This window comes from Manihot esculenta, chromosome 18 (genome assembly GCF_001659605.2).
Source record: "Manihot esculenta cultivar AM560-2 chromosome 18, M.esculenta_v8, whole genome shotgun sequence".
NCBI lineage: Eukaryota > Viridiplantae > Streptophyta > Magnoliopsida > Malpighiales > Euphorbiaceae > Manihot > Manihot esculenta.
Window position 1 is genome coordinate 2,414,097 of NC_035178.2, and position 18,921 is coordinate 2,433,017.

Genomic DNA, 18,921 nt, shown 5'->3' on the forward strand with positions numbered 1-18,921 from the left:
ATGCAATGGAAATGGGAAAGAAAACAAAAGAGGTACTTATGCATGAGAAGATAGGGAAATGAATTTGCCGTCCAACGAAGAGGACTAATCCTGTATTCCAAAGGATGCTATAGACTATTCATGAAAGTAACTTGGATTCAGGTGAGTGTTGCACATGAAAATGATAAAATGGCAAAACTTGATTTAGAAAAGATGGCTCGTGTTTAAATGGTAATCATGATGAATGGATCCGCAGATGGATGAAATGATTGTCCCGTGAAGTTTGAGAAAAAAAAAAGTTATAAACATCGAACCGGACCAAAACGGCAAAAACGGAAGCCGCTGAGGGAAATCCCCGTGTAAAAGGTTCGAGTAATTGAATCCCCGCTTGATGCATGTACCTTTGTCGTTAAGAATGCATAGGTATTTTTATTACAAGATGTGTACAACATAGCTCAAAGCATTATCCATGTTAAAAAGAGAATAAGAAATAAACAATATGAGATGAGACCGGGCATGCTTGAGGATAAATTTGGTCGCAGCTCTTCCTATTCTGTAGCTGTAGTACCTATCTCCATTCCAATCCACCCCTCAGGCATAACATAAGACTACGTCCGGAGATATGCCTTAACAGTCTCTTTGAGAATCGAATTTGGCGCTTGAACTCCATAATTAGATGTATAATTGTACAGCTAGCAAGATTTCCATCTCTTAATCAACAGATCCCGTTTTCTTTCCCTTAGGCTCCACAAAAGGAGCCATTTCATCCTCAAAAGTCTTGAAATCACATAGCTTTCCACCAGCCTCATCAGCAAAAACAATCTTCCTTTTCTTGCAGAACCCATCTCGAGAAGCAGCAGAATCTTTCTCGGCCAATTTCTAAGATAGATCAGTGCAAACTCAGTAAAATTGTCAAAGATATGTTGAGCAGATTATTAGTACAATTTTTTTTTTTAAATTTAAAAACATGACAAGGATCCAAAGACTGATAAGAAACAAACCATGAGTTTACAAAAACGGTTGCAGTCCCTGGCCATGATAGAAAGTGATCTTCTTGCACTTTCTTCAACTTTTGTTGCACTTTGTATGGCAAGTCTTATCTGCCAAATTAAGAATTTTTAGATGTTAACATAATGTGCATGTATTCATATATCTACTCATGCTGAAAACAAGCAAATAATCTTTAATTATAATAGTATGTAATAAAGCGGCATTTTCAGCTTAGTTCTGCATAACTTGCATTCTCAATTTTCAGTTTTCTGTAGCGTGATATTCTAATGAATGTACCAATTAGGATATTTTTGCAAGAAAAAGCTCTAGAAAAGAAACAAAGATGCGATAAGGCAAATTGTGCAGGACCATTTACCTAACACAGGCTGATTTGTCCAGTCGCAAGTTTAATCATAAAAAATTTGACTCAGAAAAGAAAGAGCAAGAAGAAGAAAGAAAAAATAGCTTAGTACTTCAGTTTCAAAAAGCCAGGATCACTTTGATATCCCTTCTCACATAATTTTAAAGTTTATTATTTTTAAGTGCATTTGAAGTATTTATAGAAAAGAAAAGTTCATTTTTTAAAAAACCACGAAATTAAGTCTATGCAAATGATGAGGGTGTAGTATCTAATATGCTGCAGGTTTGTTTGTTACCTCATCTGCACTATATTTCAAGGATGTAGCCGGATAAACTTTGGACTGCGATGTTTCTTCAACTATGTCCTTCATGAGCTGCAACTCTTTTGCAAGTTTAGTTACAACAGATTCAATGTCATGCATCTGTTGCTGTGAGAAAAGAATGACACTCTCTGAAGAACTTCGGGTAGAGGTGCGCCCAGAACTAAAACATTGTGCGGAATGAGAGGTATGAGGAACCTTGCGAATATCATTTTGATGAAAACCATTTTTGCATATCCTTGGTTTCCCAACAACTTTCTTGGGACTAGTGATGACTTCAGCTCTCTTGAGCTGACCGGGTCCTTCAAGTCTACTATTCTTATGCTCGTTCTGTTTCCTATAGCATAGCTTCCTTGCATACCCTGAAATTGCCACAATCAACAAATGAAATTCATTGGTTATGTTTGTGATAACAAGGACTTAAGACATGCAGCTTGAGTTGAAGCATATGAGTGACGGAGTTATATAACTAGATCACTCAAATAAAAAGTAAGGCCTTGGACCAAACTTAATTTCCCACATCAGTTACATCAGTTAAGAAAATAAGGTAAATCATAAAGACATTGAAAAGCAATTCTTGCAGATGAATGTGATAAAAAAAAAGTGTTATTAGTATCAGGTATGGCTCTGAATCAATCCAACAATATTCCAAGGAATTTTCTGTCGTTACATAAACTAATAGCTGTTATATAACTGCATGGAGGAACCAAATATTCTGGTCCTGTCTTTCAACTGATATACACATTGAAAAATATTAAAATTTAGTTGCATTCTTCTTCTTAACAGGAACATTTTTAACAATTAAAACCATCCAATATATACCAATTATTACAACAAATTTTCACATGACAGCACCCAACATGTTTTGTTGGCTTTGGTTACTCAGTTAATACAATGCCATTATGATCAACTTTCTAGATAAGCACTTACTGTAGTATTGTTCATCATCTAACTCAATAGATTCCATAGCTTCACGTAGCCTTTTCTGAGAAGTTGGGGAGATGACCTGGAGAAGTGAAAGTATGAGTGATAAATTACTGCAAGAAAAAAAGCAAGTCAAAGTAAACATGTAATAGAATTTACCTTTCTAGTTGAAAAGAGCCTTTCAGGAGGATCTTGCATCTTTGGGCGATGACAATCCTCCAGATTTGCTGATATCACAGGCTCATCAATGCATGAGTTGATGACTGGAGAACAGCTTGTTGTTGCATCAGCACAAGCAGAAGATGGTGATTGTTTTCCCTCAGCTGTAGGAGAATTATCAGCGACAGAAACTAAACAGCTTCTTGGACTTGAATGTAAATTTCGACTCCAAAGTGAACTATAATCTCTGTTATTGCAGCTTATGAAACTGGCTACAATAACTTTTGCACCATCTTTATTTTCATTCTCAGGAAAACATGAATTGCTTCTTTTGCTAAGGTCAATGCGTTGAAGATTATTATTAACGGTGACATCCGGCATTTGAATCTGGCTGCTACTAGTCTTCCATGACTTCTCATGCACACAATGAAAACTTTGGGGTCGCAATGTAGGTATATGATCCTCACAGGAAGAAGATTCAGAGGAATCATTTTTGGGATGATCTACAATAATATCGTCTTTCTGTGCTTCTAAAGAAGAAAAATCTGAAATTTTATTATTGATCTCTTCTGCAATACCTTCCAGCATTATCTCCCTGCCTGAGGATTTTACATCAGGAATTGATTTAAGATCCCAATGCTCCATGTATTCATAAGATTCTCCATTAGTAGCACAACACCGAGGCTCGTTGCTGAAGAAAATCGGCATCTGGGTTTCAACACCACAAGCATTAGTTGTCAACTCTTCACCGATTATCACAGACATCCCAATTTGAGAAACAGAGCCTTTAGCCGTATCTGGCTCTTCAATGGCTACCATTGATGTTCCATTATCCAAATAATAACCATTAGCTGCCTCAGGCTTTTCACAAGGTGCCACTCCATTATAGGCCACTAGCTCGTTACAAGTAAAAGAGGAATCTGAAGAAAAGATAATCATATCTTTGCAAGTAAACTCCGGAACCTCAAGTTTGACATCAATAGATGAAAATTTTTCACTAAATTGAAAGATAATTTCATCACTGGGGATTCCCTCAAACTCCATAATAGATAGGTCAGTTTGAGGTGAAGCATGGACAGTTTTATTTCTGCCTTTTTTATTGGCCTTCTTCTTGTTTAGAATTCTGGATTTCCAACAGCTGAGTGGCTCCAAAATATCATATTCATCCTCCTCAGACTGTGAGTTTATATTGTTCCCTTTAACAAGAGAACCAGTTTCAATACTTTGTTTGCACAAACCGGCATATGTGGAGAACTTCCTCCTCTTCTCTTTACATCTCTCTTTAATTTGTTTCAGTGTCATGTTGCCAAAGGTAAGGTCATCTATTTCCCTTGCTCCAACATCAATACCTTTGCTGTTAGACTCTGAAGTTTCAGTTTCACCATCACTTTCTATTTTTCTTTCTTCTGTGAGTACATGTACACTTTCTGCCTCACCACATTGAAACTCAGCTTTTGGTCTATACACTGGAAATGGCTCAAGAGAATTTTCATCTTCAGTTTCATATAGATCTTTTACCTTCTTGAACTTAAGTGCGGGCCTTCCATGATACACATTCAAGGCTTTTGTTACCAAACCACCTTTAGCAGCCAGGATAAAATGTAAATGAACGCAACTTCGTAACTCCATTGGATGAAAGTAGAAATTGTATTTTTCTCACCAGTGTATGGTCATTAATCACAGTGCTGGCCCTCTAGCAAGAGCAAATTCAATCGTTGAGATCAGATGACATGTCATCATATGCATAAATTAATACAGAATAACAACAGTTTATGTACTGTTCAACTTTCATGTTCAGATGATAAAAATACTTTTGGTTTCAGTAAATATTATTGAGTATAACACTAAACTATGAATTTTAGTAATTTATTGCTATTAAAATTACATAACCTATAATACTCGGAAAATTTCATATGATTTAATATTTTCAAAGTACATAACTTTTAATTGAATCCCAAAATTTGACCAAGATATTAATTTTTCATGCTACGGCTGCAAAAGCAGCCCTGTACTGTCCACATTTGCATTAAGTTTTACCGCATCAACAAAATCATTCTCAGAAATCCATAAAGAATATGTGATTATGACATCATTCTAGAAGTTGAATCCACAAGTATCAACTAGAAAATAATTTGCAATTTTGGCTTCAATCTATTTCCAAAATCTAGAGTGTTCTGCAACCGAATACATCGGTTGAGTTGAAATATATACAATTAGTAATCAGTTCTCCCTTACATTTTCATCGGATCTGAAATTCTGAATTTATAAATCCTTATTCCAGGGAAAAAGACAGAAAGATGTGTATATATAAAACAAAAACCTGCATCATTGCTCTTGGAAATCACAAGCAAATGCATACACCAACAGAAGAGCTTACAAGCTCATTAACCACGACAGGCACTAACAAATACAGGCGAAAAATTCTTTTCAATTCAACACTGTCAGAGTTCCTTTAGTCTCATCTAAAACCACACCAATTCTTTTGTGCAAATCAACATCACCGAGACGAGTCAAATCAATTTCCGGAGCAAACAATTAACAGAATCTGCAGATCTAACGGTACTAAAGAGCATTGAATCGCAAAAGCAACTCACCTGGGATGGAAGACTCGTAGTCGCCGACTAGGTTTCAGCGAGAGGAGAGATTGGAAGCAATAGAGAGAAGGGAGAAGCGATTAAGCTGAAGTGAGATACTTTCATAAGTTATAGATTGGTGAGCTAAAGAGGGATTGCAATTGAAATAAGAGAAAAGGAAGGAATACCCGCCAAAAAAATTGTTGGCGCGACTCGGGGTTACCGTCCAGATTAGTTAGAAAGAAAAAGATAGAGAGAGAAGAGGAAAGCTTGCGTGTTCTCATAAGTACGGATGCGTTGAATCCACCGGTTAAATATCCACCGTCGATTTTCAGATTTTGTTTTCGCTGATCAATCTATTGTACGGCGCTGTGGATGAGATCCCATTGCCCTAAAAACTTGGGCCGAAAGTTGCCCATGTCTCAACGAAAGACGAGTGACATCGAAGGCCCGCGGTTGAGTCGGTATTCGATATAATTGGATAATTGATTAATTCAGTTATTTCATTATGGGTTATATTTTGTTCACTATCTTTAAACATTTCAATTTTTAAGTGCCGCTTGAATTATATTATACTGAACTATATCTAACAAAACTAAGACAATCAAATAGAAAATAACGATGAAAATATTAAAGCTACTAGGATATTTTGTAATGATTGACAAATTTTAATAAAGTTGATAGAAAAATAAAAATAATATAGAATTTTTTTGGATATAATTTATAATTTAATTATTTATACTTCATTTATGTTTTTAAAATAATTAACTTTAATAAGAATCAAATTTAAAACTTTTCAATTTAAAAAATGAATCCAGTATTATTAACTAAAAGTCAATTGATTTTGAAGTTATTGTGATATATTACATTATATTACATATATATATTAATTATATTGTAACGTTACTATTTTTCAATATTTTATAATTTAAACTTTTAAACATTTGCTTAAAAAGTATAATATTTATAGAATTATATGAGGTGAGTAAAGAAAAGAAAATTTATTAATCGAATGAAAATTTAAGGAGGAAATTATTTACCTTTATGTTAGAAACTACCCAAAGAAAAAAGAGGCAACGAGAGAGAAACCCAGGATGCACCAGCCCACCAAAGCAAGAAATCCACAAGGCAAAGCCGGGCAGCCCGCCACGACAGTAGAATGTATGTAGACCCACCTATCCACAAGGCAAAGACAAGGGCCACCTGAAATTTTGGAATAAGCGCCGATACGTACAAATATAAACCTCGAGGGAAAAAAGGGCAAAAAAAAAAAAACAAAAAGAAAAGGCCTACTCGCCTTGACTCTCTCTCCCTCTCCCCATCCCTCTCTCTTTTTCTCCGAAATGATGAAGGCATCTTTGAAGGGCAGGTATGAAACTGACAAAACCAGCGCGGCTGCTACCGTTGCCTTCAACGCTGGCGATGTTAAGCTCCGGGCTTCCATGGCAGACGCCACCGTTGTCAACGGCCCCAGCTTAAACGGCTTGGTTTTGGCTATCGAGAAGCCCGGCTTCTTCGTCGTCGATTACAATGTCCCCAAAAAGGTAATGCACAAAATTTGATTACTTACTCAGCTTCAATTTTAATTTTTTGCTAACTTCTGTTTGGTGTCGAGAAATTGTAGTAATAGGAAAGTTGAATTGAAACAATTGTTGTGATACACTGATAAGAAATCTTTGACTTTCTATCGTCTGCGCTGCTTATTAGCCTACTGAAGAATTTGGCAATTAGGGTTTTCATTTTGGAGGAATTTATAGTTTTTTCCCACACTTGGTGAAACTAAGAAAATTTAAAGGAAACTTGAAATCTAGCAAATGATTATTGGTGAAATAATAATGAGAGAATTCAAAACTCATATGTTTTTATTTCTGTCACACAAGGAAGCTGCATTTGTTATAAATTTTATAACAATAATGATACACTAATTCACTAACTACAGAGCGTCTTCTTGTACAGGATTTTCGATTTCAGTTCATGAGCACAGTTAAGGTTGCTGATAAGCCCTTGAACTTGACATACATTCACAGCAGAGGGGATAACCGCACGATATTAGATGGGGCTCTTGTGTTAGATTCAGCTAATAAGGTGTCTGCAAATTACATGCTTGGCACAGGGAATTGCAAGTTGAAGTATACGTATGTGCATGGTGGGGCAACCACATTTGAACCTTGCTATGATTTGGCAAAGAATTCCTGGGATTTTGCTGTTTCACGTAAGGTTTATGCTGATGACGTGTTTAGGGCTACATATCAAACATCAAGCAAGGCACTGGCATTAGAGTGGTCAAGGAATTCAAAATTTAATGGTAGTTTCAAGGTAAACACAAGATTGTCATTCACGTGTTTTCTCTTCTATTTATTTATTTAGTTTGATGGAAAATAACAGGATATGCATCAGATTCTTTTAATCACATTAAGAATTTGATCTTAGACGTGAAATGATTTTTAATTTTAGAGCCTGAGCATTTCTTGTGCCTGATATCCGTTGTATGTGCATATGCATGGCTTGGTGTTGTGTAGTACCTTATCATACTTCCTAGATGCATGCATTAAATGATTGTGTAGCACAAAGCTGTCTAGTTATGTTAGCTTTTGAATTTTGATTGAATTACGAAGTAGGACCTGGTTAAACCGAGTCACAGTGAACAAAGGCTTATGGTTTTTACCGATACGTTTGTCCTCATCATCAGAGTTTATTAGTTCCATGTCATTCTATTTCTATTATAGAGCTTCTGATTGTATTCTTAAATCAGAATTTATTTTGTTGAATAAAGGAGAAATAACCTTGATGTATATATCTTTTTTAATCTTACTATGTTGCATGGATATAAAGCACTCTAAAAATTTTTATTTTGATAATGTAGTTGGTAATCCCTTTTCTGTCTCATTGGTTCATTATCTAAGAAGATAAGTGGTCAGTGGGGCAGCATGCAAAAGCTGCTTAGTGCAGGATTGAATTTTTTACCCATATAGTATAGGAATTTAAACCACGGAAAATGGGTGAGAACTTGGGCTAAGACTCTCCATTTCCAGAAGTTTGGTTCATTTAGGAAATGGAGAAGGATTTGAAGGCTCATGTGTTGATTTATCACCAAGCTTAGAAAATGGAGACCATGGGATATGAAGCTCTTAGCTCTATGGTCATGCTCTCTAAAGCCACTGACGTGATGAATATTATTTCCTAAAGCATGGTTTCTAGTTGGCATTTTGGACTTCTATTGGAAGATTTGAAGCAGTCGAGTCTGGTTTTCTAGTCAGACTTATTTACAAATTATTGTTTTTCTGTCAGTTTCCTTGTAATTATTTACATTTTTTCTTAGGTGGTTACCTTGTGTTCACCTGTCCTAGTGCTGGTTAAATATTTCTAAGATTCCAAAATTTTCTTCATTTTTTGATCTTACATAATATTAATGAATGATATTCTTGTCTTGGTTTATTGTTTGTCTCAGATTTCTGCATCTGTCAATTTGGGCGAGGAGTCAAAAGTGCCAAAACTAAGTGCTGAGAGTACATGGAACTTAGAGATTTGACATGTTATTTAGTTATTATTGTATTTGTTCTATGTTGCATTGGATCGTTGATCCCTTAAATTTGAACAAACAGCTCACCCACTATTGGCTTTGGCTGCGCTCAAAAATCTTAATAGCTTTAATTTTCTTGTTGTTGTCCTTGAATATTGTTTACATTTGCGAGTGAGCTGATTACCTGGGAAGGAAGTGGCTTCATAGCATTAACCGTCAAAAGGTTAAATTTCTTTTTTGAAATGTGATACCCAGTTCTGTTGGTTTAGAATCTTGAATCTTTAACTACGTACACTATGGCATCCACTTGGAGGCAAGATTTGGTCGTGGGTTTTGGTGCTTTCTGTGTAGGTTTGTGGAGCACAAAATTTTCACCGGATGGTGTTGTCGAAGAAGTACGCATGTGGTAAGGAAAATATCAATGTTCTGTAATGCTCGCCTGACGATGATTGGAATGGACAAGCTGACTTTTCAAAGCGGCCAAACAAAGGAGTAATCATATTATTCAGTAGTAATTTGATGTAAAGCTTCATAATAAGGAACTGAACCAATTACAATTTAGTTTTTGTAGTTTTAGTAAAACATTTACATTAGTCCTTGTCTTTTGAGAATTCACCAGCTATTTACAAATTACATATTTCTCCGATCCCTGAAAGAAGGCTCAAACGTCTAAGAAAGCTACTTAGATGTTTCCTGAAGATCCTCGCTCTAGTCCTTATTCTAACGATGCACCTTCGGTTTCTATATTTGAAAACCTGGATAGAGGAGAAAGGAGCCAGGGAAATTTCCAATTCGATGAACTAAATTTGAGATCTGGTTCCCAATTTGAGGGTTTTAAAGAGGGAAATGAGTTGGATCCTAGTTTTGATAGTTTGAACAGTGAGGAAGGTGTAGGTGCTAAGAGGCTTTGGAAATTGATTCCATGGTTGAAGAATTTGACGGGGAAGGGGCAGATTATGATTATAGAAGTAGAAGGGGAGACTGGAGAGTGAGGAATCGAGGATGGAGGAGTTGGACAATGAACGATATGACAGCATGGAGGTAAAATGAGGAAGAAAAGGATAAAATGGACTCCGAGGGGATTATTGATATGATAGCAACTGAATATGGTTAAAAGCCAACTAATCATGAAATGCGCAATTAGCTTCATCGAAAGTGGCTTGAGCAGTAGAGTGCTGACGTTTCTCCAATGGCAAAGACCCACAAAGGCAAGTTGCTTTATTTTCTCTCTTTGCTTTCATTTTTGCTTATTTATTTAATCTACTAAAGCTCAGTCCTTGACGAGCACAACTCTTACCATGAACCTGAGACCGAAACTACAACTCAATCCTACCAGCAACAGGTTTTATCACAGAGACTTGAAGGATTAGTGAGGAACCAAAGTGAAGTAGTTGATAGATTAGAAACAAAACTATCGGAGTCTGATAGAGAAGTGGCATTTTTTGAGGATGCTTATCAGAGGGAACAACATAGAGTTAATCACATAAAATCCGATGTAAAACGTCAGTTATTAAAAAGTCCAAGAAGACGGTTTGGGTATCGAGGGAAATACTCAAGATGAGGAGAGAGCAAGAGCGGTTTCAGTTAAAACATACAGTCCATTCTGGTCAGAGATTCCGCAGTGAAATTAGATTCAGATACAACTTGTGTTAATGTTTTTCCATTCGAAATTATGAGGGTCTGAGTAAGTATATTGCTGTTGGAAATGATCAAGGCAGGGTATATATATTCTCAAGAAATAAGGATGTTTTGATTGAGCTTTACACCGTGTGTGATTCACCTGTTGCTGCAATAATTTCATATTTGTCAGTTTATAAGAATGAGAATATTGTGGAAGAGAGGGGCTATGGAAAATGTAGGTAAGTTTATTCAAACCTATTATGGGGAAGAAGGTTTAGCAATAACCATCTTGGAGGTGCCTCATGTTGGGAGATCGAGATATATATTGTCATCGGATGTTGGTGGGAAGATTCGCGTCACTAGAGAAGATGGGACTGTTCATGGTTCTGCTATGCCGACGAGCAGACCGCTTGCATTCTTGAAACAAAGGCTTTTATTTTTGACGGAGAATGGTGCAGGGTCATTGGATTTAAGGAGCATGAAATCAGGAAATCAGAATGTGAAAGATCAAATCCTACTGTAGTTCGGAATTATGTTTTTGATGCTAGAAAAAGGTCTAAAGATATGGATTTACATCAGAGGGTGATTTGATTCATGTATTATTGTTAGATGCAGTGAGCTTCAAAACGCAGGGTCAGATCCAAAAGAAAGTTTGACATGAATAGCAATGACATTAATAAAAGAATTTAATATTATTTAAAGAGCGAATGAAATTAAAATATAAAAGAATATATAATTAAAATATTAAATTAAAAAGTTTATATCATGAACCTGCATAGCAGGGTATTCCTCTAGTCTCCAGTATTTAAAGGAGAATTTGACACAGTGCTATGGACAAGCCCGGTATTGTTTTTCACACTCTTTCTATTTGGAGCATGACAATTCTTTGCTAAGAAGAAGAAAGCACTTACATTGCGGGGACCAGATTATCCTTTTAGCTCAACATCTGCTACAACTGGAGTCTGGAGCTCCATTAGGATCTAGCTCCGAGGATCGACCATTTGGGGATTCTTCCTCAGGAAGAGATGAACTTGGGGACTTTAGGGCTGGTGGTTTGAGAGGTCCATCAAGGAGGTATGTCTCTCCTTCAAAAGACTCGGGAGAGCGACGAGCTTATTTATGCAGACCTTTGCTGATACCAACAATAGACCTACTTCCGTTGATCCTAATTATAGAACATCCTCAAAGCTGAAATATAGGGGTTCTAGAGTCTATAGGTTTCTCTAAATAATGGATGATGTCTGAGATCTGAGTGGAGATTGAGATTTCTAAGAGATAAAGAGTTTTTTGGATCTATGAAAATTGAGAAAATTGGTTCCTAGAAATGGTTTATCTAGTAGTATTAATATCCTGACCTCATTAGGGCATTTGGACAGATGTCAAATAAGGTCATTTCGATAGATATCTTTTTATATTAAACGGTGACGTGCCACGACAAGTGTGTTAGACGGCTCATTAATGGCGGGCAGTAAGTTAATAAATATTGAGTCGCTTGGCACATATCATGTACATCACATATGTCGCTTCTGGCAGCTTTTCAACGCACGCAATTATGACCCTTAATGGGTCCTAGGTGTTTTAAAGAAGTTAGTCTATTCTCTCCAAGCATTAATGAGATCGGCTTGCTTAGTCTGGGCATAATGAGATCGGCTTGCTTATTCTAGGCATAAATAAGATCGGAAGGATGGGAGATCTATCCTATGCATTAAGTAGGTGGGATCTTTTTCAGTCCAGTCAGACCGGATGATTTGATGCATGGGTCTTTTCAGTCTCTCTCATACACTTGTCATAATATCAATGGGATTTGTTATTATTATATTATCAGTTTCTATTTTTCCTTTTTTTTCTTTTGTTTTCTTTTCTTTTTGTCTTGTTCGGGGTGTAACCATCATTTTACGTCCGTACTTCCTGCCATATTCATGCGAGCAGCTTGTATAGATATATTGTATCCTTATCTTCATCAGACGACTATTTAATTTCTTTCGGCGTTATTTGAACACGATTCTGAAAATCTTAGAGTCTGTCTTTCTATGGAGACCAATAGACATTTGGATTAGATTATCCTGGACTCGTTTCTAGTCCTACCCAGCTCACGAAAGTAGACTCTGAACGTGTAGAGGGATTATTCTCTTATCGATATTGAGACAACGTTTAGCCCGGCCTGACTCCCTTTACATGGCTATGTTGGGCCCAGTGGTTTAGGGCCCGACAGTCATCAATGGGGAATCTATTTGTAAACAATCAAGTTGTGGATGATAGCAGTTGAGTTGTAAAATGAGTATTGCTTCCAACTCTAAGTTAAGGTGCAGGAATTCTTTCTACTACAGCGCATTTGGTGTCAGGGAGCCTTATGAACTTTCAGTTTTGTAACTAAATTTCATTAGGTGCGTGAATGAAAATTAATAATGAAAAATCTTGTTGCGGAGTTGTCACTTGCACTATATTTGGATGAACTCGTATGGATATTTTTTCAAGAACTAAGATTTTTCCGGTTTATCAATTTAATTGTCGAAAATTGTGGGGGGTTAGAAGTTTATATCTCCCAGAATCTTTCTGTTTTAGAAAAAAAGACCACGAAATGTATTTATATTATTATTTTAAAGCTCCTGTCTTAAAGTTGAACGATTTCTTTCCAAATATAGTAAAAGTATTAATAGCCATATCAGGCACACTGAGCCCACTTTCGATTAATACGCACTGCATCGGGCTAGCTTAGAATTTCACTCTTCATTATCCGAATTCACTTCGTTTAGCATAATTAGTTTTGAGTTTTTTTTTTCCACTAAAATAAGTATAAACAAAGAAAAGAGATTGCCACTGCCGTTGTAGTATCCAACTTCACAAAGCACACACTTTCTTAACTCACCTAAGACAGCTCTCACATTCTTCCAAGACTCGGCCAAAATCTGTGGGCTGCCAAGATTTTGCTTCACCTCTCAATTCCGTTTTTGTTCGTCCTTTTTCGGCCCTTTCATGCCATTGCCAAGTAATTTCGATCATGTACGAAATCAATGGAAATTTCTCCTCCGGTTTGAGTGGGATTAAGACTACCTGAGCCCCTCCATTGGATGACTTTGACTCGGTCCAGCAGTTATGTAGCTTCATCAAGGCCTCCCACGAAGGGGAAGCAGAAAAGTATGATTCAAGCACTGCAAAAGTTTCTTATTCTATATACAGAAATGAAATACGATTTATTTTCATCATAACTTGAAGCACTATAGAGTGTTAGTGCTCAATCATGAATCAAAATGATGTTAAAAACTAGTAAAAATATCGATAAAGAAAACTGAATTATCCAACACCAAAGAAACCAGGCAGGCGAAAAGTTTATTAAAGTTGGTGTTTCGTTATCCAAGTAAATTTTAAAATTTCTCAACTAAAAAAACAGGTAATACAAATTACATTCTTTACTCGACAAAAATAATGCTAGTATCATGGATTCATTTGCATCTACTGACCAGTCATCAAAAGAAAAGAAAAGGAAAGAAAAGAAGAGGGAAAAAAGGAAAGATCAGACGGGGCTTTTTTTTTCTTTTTTTTTTTGGTTGAGGAAAATCAGACAGGGATTGGTAAGCCCTTTTTTGCCATACTATCCAGGACATCATTCAAGGCCTGACACAAGCCAACAATCTGCAGCGTAGAAAACCAGCACAAAGATGTTTAATTATCCAGCAGTCAAATCCTCAAACAAATTTAACATTACTATGCCGTTAGCTTAGATCATAATTTATATTTCCATTATAATAGCAAGGTCGATAATTACCTGTTGATCCCATTGCTGCAGCTCTTCAGTATCATCCTCAAAGTGAATGACAGCTTCCACCTATTGTATTAAAAAGTTCAGACGAATGCCATATATTTTTGAGAAGTATACAGTTTCCCTAGCTTGTGAGCTACAGATGATGACCAAACACAGCAACAACCAAGGTAAGGAGCGTCAAAGGCCAAATAAATCAATGTGATATTGGCAACTTATTCGTGATAGAACCATAACTTGCAAAGCAGAAACTCCTCCAGTTTCTCAGTTTATTATTAACAAATTGACGTCATATACTATTTTGACCCAAGACTCCAAGTATCAAAATTAATTATTATCTGACCAACAAAATTCCTGGTTATTCTAAATTAGTGACATCCTTGCCAGTTGAAAACTAATGATGGACCAAGTATCAAAAAGAAATGACCCAATCAAGAAAAATCCTTGCCAGTTTAAAACTAATGAAATTTAGCAAGCTGGATTTAGAATTTTAGATTTTGACACCTGGTCAATTGATCCCCTCATTCTATCCTCACAAATCATTCTTGATGCTATCTTTTCTGCCTGCAACAAAAAGAAGCAATGTTTTCAAGTTTTGAGACAATGAACTCAAGCATGAGTGTATTGATCCTCTGTGTGTGTGTAACTGTGTATATGTGAGAGAGAAACAGATAGACAAAGGGATGGACATACCTCGAGATCAAAATAAAACACATAAACCACACTACCAGAGCTTTTTACAAAAGCATTGCAGATATGGTAAATGCAGAGCATAGAATTTGAAGTCATAAACAGGCACAACAATTGTCAAAGCTCACACATTTTATAGTTTAAAAAACACTAGCAAGGTAAAGTCAATCAAGTTTACAGCCTGTAAGCAAAATTGCAGAAGGAAAAAGAAGCAATGACAAAGTGTAAACAAGGAAATCAAATTTTAATCAGTTGTAAAATATTATATCAATGGAGGATAAAATATTGGCTTGAACATAATTAACTTTACAAGTATTTCGTAAGCTGATGCAATATGCTAAAATGATGATAGAACTAAGAAGAGAAGATCAATATTAGTAATTTTCAATAATCAGGAATTAGCATAGAACTGTACCTTGTTTGGAAGAATTCCCAGCAAGGTGCCCAACTCATCAAAACTATGGCAAAGAAGGGTTTTTTTTTTGGATAAAAAAAGCAAGCATAGTACTTAATTTAGTACAAAATCACAGGCAATAAACTCAAGGAAAAAATGAGATACAAAAGCATCATATTTCCAACCTTATATTTGTGTAAAGTTTACTAGCACTCAGAAGATTGTGCTCAATCATAGCACGATCCAGAACAGTAAAATTATCTGGTAAAAGAGCTTTCTGTTGAGCAACCAAAGAAGAGGCATTCATTATATCTCACAATGTTAAATGAATGTAACAACCTTAAAAAAAGTAGATATGTCAGCAACCTGATGTGCTTTTAATTCTTCAGCAAATGCATCAATTTCAGGTTTCCTCAAAATTCTCTCCAAATAGACCTGGTAAATTTTGTTTTAGATTTCTATTAGCAGAAACTAAGGTATTAGGAAAAGAAAAGTGAAAATGAAACCTATGACACTGGTGAAAATGTGCTGTGCACATGCAAGATTGTCATGTGTGTGTGTAAGCATGTGTGCATGTTGCGAGAGCGTAAGAATGTTGGTTATCAGAGCAAGCAAGAACCTTTTGCAATATAGGATAAACTTTTAGCTTCGAGCATCGTTCATCCTGCTCCATATCTCAGTGCATCAGTATATTTTGCAAATGTATAATGCACATTACATTTACATATGAACTGCTTATTGAGAAAGTATGTTTACCTTGTACAAAGTGGCAAGAACACGGGATCGTTGAGGACCTGCAGCAGCTAAGATTGTACATGTCACAGCAGCAGAGAGAGCATGTTCCAAAGCTTCCTCATCAATGGTTCTTCAATCAACATAACAGAAAAATAAAGTAAAACAAAAAACTTTGTTCCAAGTGATATCATTTTCAGACAAATAAAAGAAAGAAGTTGATAAATACGTTCAATTTTTACATACTCATCTCCTATCTGCCTTTTTTCAATTTGAGATATATCATAATAACGCAGTGCAGCTTCCAAAAACTTCCTTTTCAAGTCCAAAATCCTGGCATAACAAACCTGACAAGAAAATAGGAGAAGACAATCTCAGCAAACAATAAAGCTTCTATCCAAGTATTAAGTTTCATTGAGAGAATGTAGAATGATGCTGAACCTTGTATTGTAAGTTCAATACTTCATGCTGGCTGTTGCTAACCAGAAACGACGCTTTATTGATGAAAGCCTCTGCATTAACTGCATCATCATCCTGAAATAAAAAAAATCCCTCTAATAGTTTTTAAGACCTTAAGAATGAGATCAAAAGGCTAACCCTTCGACCAGAGGTATGTCGGAACTGAAAGGACCAATTCCAGCTCCAAACAAATCTCAAAGTATGAAGTAATAAATTATATTTTTGTTTCAAGGTTAGCAATCTACAACAATTTCTGAAAATATCTTCAGTATTAACAGCTGAATTAACTTTTCAATAAGTGGTGACACAAATGGGGCTTTGAGAGTTCAGCAGCTGTGATAGCACAAGCTGATGAGTGCAGGCATTGAACATCTCAACCCACAATAATACTTAGATGTAGCATGCAGGCAAAATAATCCATATGGTTGCTGATAACTCTACTAAACAGTATACGCCCAAATTGAGGGTATATTAATGAACTTTATTATATTCCACCAGCTGCTTCACTTGATTTGAAAGGAAATGTAACAAGCATCTTATTGCAAATTATTGCCGCTTAAAAACATTATTACATTGCTCCAATATGTGCTTAACACACTAAATGATATATTAAAACCACATCCAAAGTCAGGCCCAGGGCAAAAGGACTGCTAATTAATTATTCACCATATAAGCTAATATTATATTACAATTCAATACCTCAAGATATAAGCGAGCAATTTGAACACACTTTGATAACCTAAATGTATCATCGATGACCCTGATAAAGAAATCATATAAATTAAAGAAAGAAAAGAGAGAAAAAGAAGCAGAAATACTTCTGTTCCAAGATTTTATATGTATATATATATATATATATAATCTTACTCTCATACCTCATTCCAGAGTCTAGATCAATGCCACTGAGCATCTGAGCTGCTTTTGACCACTGTTGTTCCGACTCATATAGATCAGCGAGTTTCTCTCTAATTATTAAAACCTGCAATTCACAGAATCCAACAATTGCTTATCGATGCAAGGACTTAGATTACAGAACTTACCCCATAAAAAGATTGTTCACCTAATGGAACAGGGAGTTAGTTGTCGACGAATAAAAACCAGATAACAAGGAGAGCAATCTAACTTGGGAAAAAGCACTTGAGCAGAAACAATGTCTTATGTGGAGACGCGTTTTACAGAGAGAAGAAGTTTCTGTTTTTATATAAACCAATAAATGATCCAAAATTAACCTGTTCTTCAAAAGAAACAACCCGAGGTTGAATCTGAGCAAGAATATAATGGGCAATCTCCTTTTGCGTCTCCGGCTCCAATCTCCCCAATTCCTGCGCAAAAGTCTGCAATAGCTGCCTCGAAACCACCAGTGGCACATCGTCGGACAACACTGCCAGTCGTTTTCGAACTATTAGCTCCCAAAATAATAGCATAATTGGAAAAAAATCACAAAAGGAAAAACCTAGGTGGATAGTAAAACAAGAGTGCAAGAGAAAGGTACCGTGATCGATAAACTTCTTGGCCTGAAAGATGTCGTTTGACGATATGACGGAAGCGAGGATGTGCTTGTACTGTTCGATCTTTTGCCTCTGGTCCGCGATTGCCGAGGCGCTCGCAAAGGCACTCTCCATGGTAGTTAGGTTTTATCTTTTTCTCCTCCAAACCCTAAACCCTTTCAATTTTCTTATGGGATAATTTCTCGGCTTCCTCTGCTACCGGTACAGTGTCTGCAACTTACGGTGATGGTGGTGAACGATTTGTTTGTGGGTTCTTATAAGGCACGAGGCGTTGTTGTTAGCGTTTTTCTCATATCAAATCAAGCAACTACACGTCATATATCCACCTGCTATTTTTATAAAGTGCGGAGCGTTCTTCTGATGTTTCCCTGTTAGCCAATCGAGCAGCAACATTTCATAATTGTTCTGTGACTAAGCAGTGTATATGTAATATGTGGAAATATGCCGATTTCTCAAAGGATAATTTGTATAACTTTCTTTTTTTCTTTTTAGAAGTGAAATATAGAATCTTTTATGTTTCATGAATACAAGTAAACATCTCCTGCGTTTTTCTTTCCTAAATCTTTTTTCTGTTCAATTTACTAAATATAATTTGAATTTTAATATATTTAAATTAAAAAACTCATACCATCGATTGTCCATAACAAATAATTTGGAGATATTAAGATTTTTTTTATTTTAAAAATTATTTATTTTATTTTATTTTTTAAATAATTCTCTTATTTATGGAAAAAATTCAATTTTTTAAATTAAAAATTTTATTTTAAAAATAAAGTGAATTCAAATATAATTTTATAAAAATTTATTAAAATTATTTTAATAAATAATGTCAAATGAAATGTAAATGATTGCATTAATAAAATTTAACTTTTTGAAATTCTTGCTCCCTATTATTAACATCTTACCCAAAAAAAAATACATGTTGCCTATTTACTT

General features: G+C 35.7%; 3 protein-coding genes and 1 pseudogene across 4 annotated transcripts; 2 read left to right on the forward strand and 2 right to left on the reverse strand.

Moving 5' to 3' along the window:
• Positions 1-354: 354 nt before the first annotated feature.
• LOC110605908 lies at positions 355-5,558 on the reverse strand. The gene is made up of 6 exons (XM_021744592.2): positions 5,327-5,558; positions 2,733-4,425; positions 2,580-2,655; positions 1,626-2,011; positions 981-1,079; positions 355-858 (listed from the first exon to the last, which is right to left on the reverse strand). Exons 2-6 carry the CDS (start codon positions 4,359-4,361, stop codon positions 691-693), a joined length of 2,358 nt encoding a protein of 785 aa, XP_021600284.1. The 5' UTR covers positions 4,362-4,425; positions 5,327-5,558; the 3' UTR covers positions 355-690.
• Positions 5,559-6,550: 992 nt separating this feature from the next.
• LOC110606828 (outer envelope pore protein 24B, chloroplastic) lies at positions 6,551-8,978 on the forward strand. The gene is made up of 3 exons (XM_021745817.2): positions 6,551-6,849; positions 7,262-7,621; positions 8,754-8,978. Exons 1-3 carry the CDS (start codon positions 6,649-6,651, stop codon positions 8,832-8,834), a joined length of 642 nt encoding a protein of 213 aa, XP_021601509.2. The 5' UTR covers positions 6,551-6,648; the 3' UTR covers positions 8,835-8,978.
• A 533-nt stretch (positions 8,979-9,511) lies between these two features.
• LOC110606829 lies at positions 9,512-11,292 on the forward strand (annotated as a pseudogene).
• Positions 11,293-13,989: 2,697 nt separating this feature from the next.
• Positions 13,990-18,574, reverse strand: LOC110606898 (COP9 signalosome complex subunit 4). Of its 2 annotated transcripts, XM_021745895.2 has the most exons (14): positions 17,970-18,571; positions 17,707-17,858; positions 17,353-17,456; positions 17,177-17,237; positions 16,460-16,552; positions 16,265-16,365; positions 16,043-16,151; positions 15,906-15,950; positions 15,653-15,721; positions 15,472-15,563; positions 15,308-15,350; positions 14,707-14,766; positions 14,209-14,268; positions 13,990-14,075 (listed from the first exon to the last, which is right to left on the reverse strand). In XM_021745895.2, exons 1-14 carry the CDS (start codon positions 18,097-18,099, stop codon positions 14,001-14,003), a joined length of 1,194 nt encoding a protein of 397 aa, XP_021601587.1. In that variant the 5' UTR covers positions 18,100-18,571; the 3' UTR covers positions 13,990-14,000. The 2 variants fall into 2 exon arrangements, with proteins under 2 accessions (XP_021601587.1, XP_021601588.1); XM_021745896.2 differs by lacking the exon at positions 15,906-15,950 and having other exon boundaries at positions 17,970-18,574.
• Between the last annotated feature and the right edge of the window lie 347 nt (positions 18,575-18,921).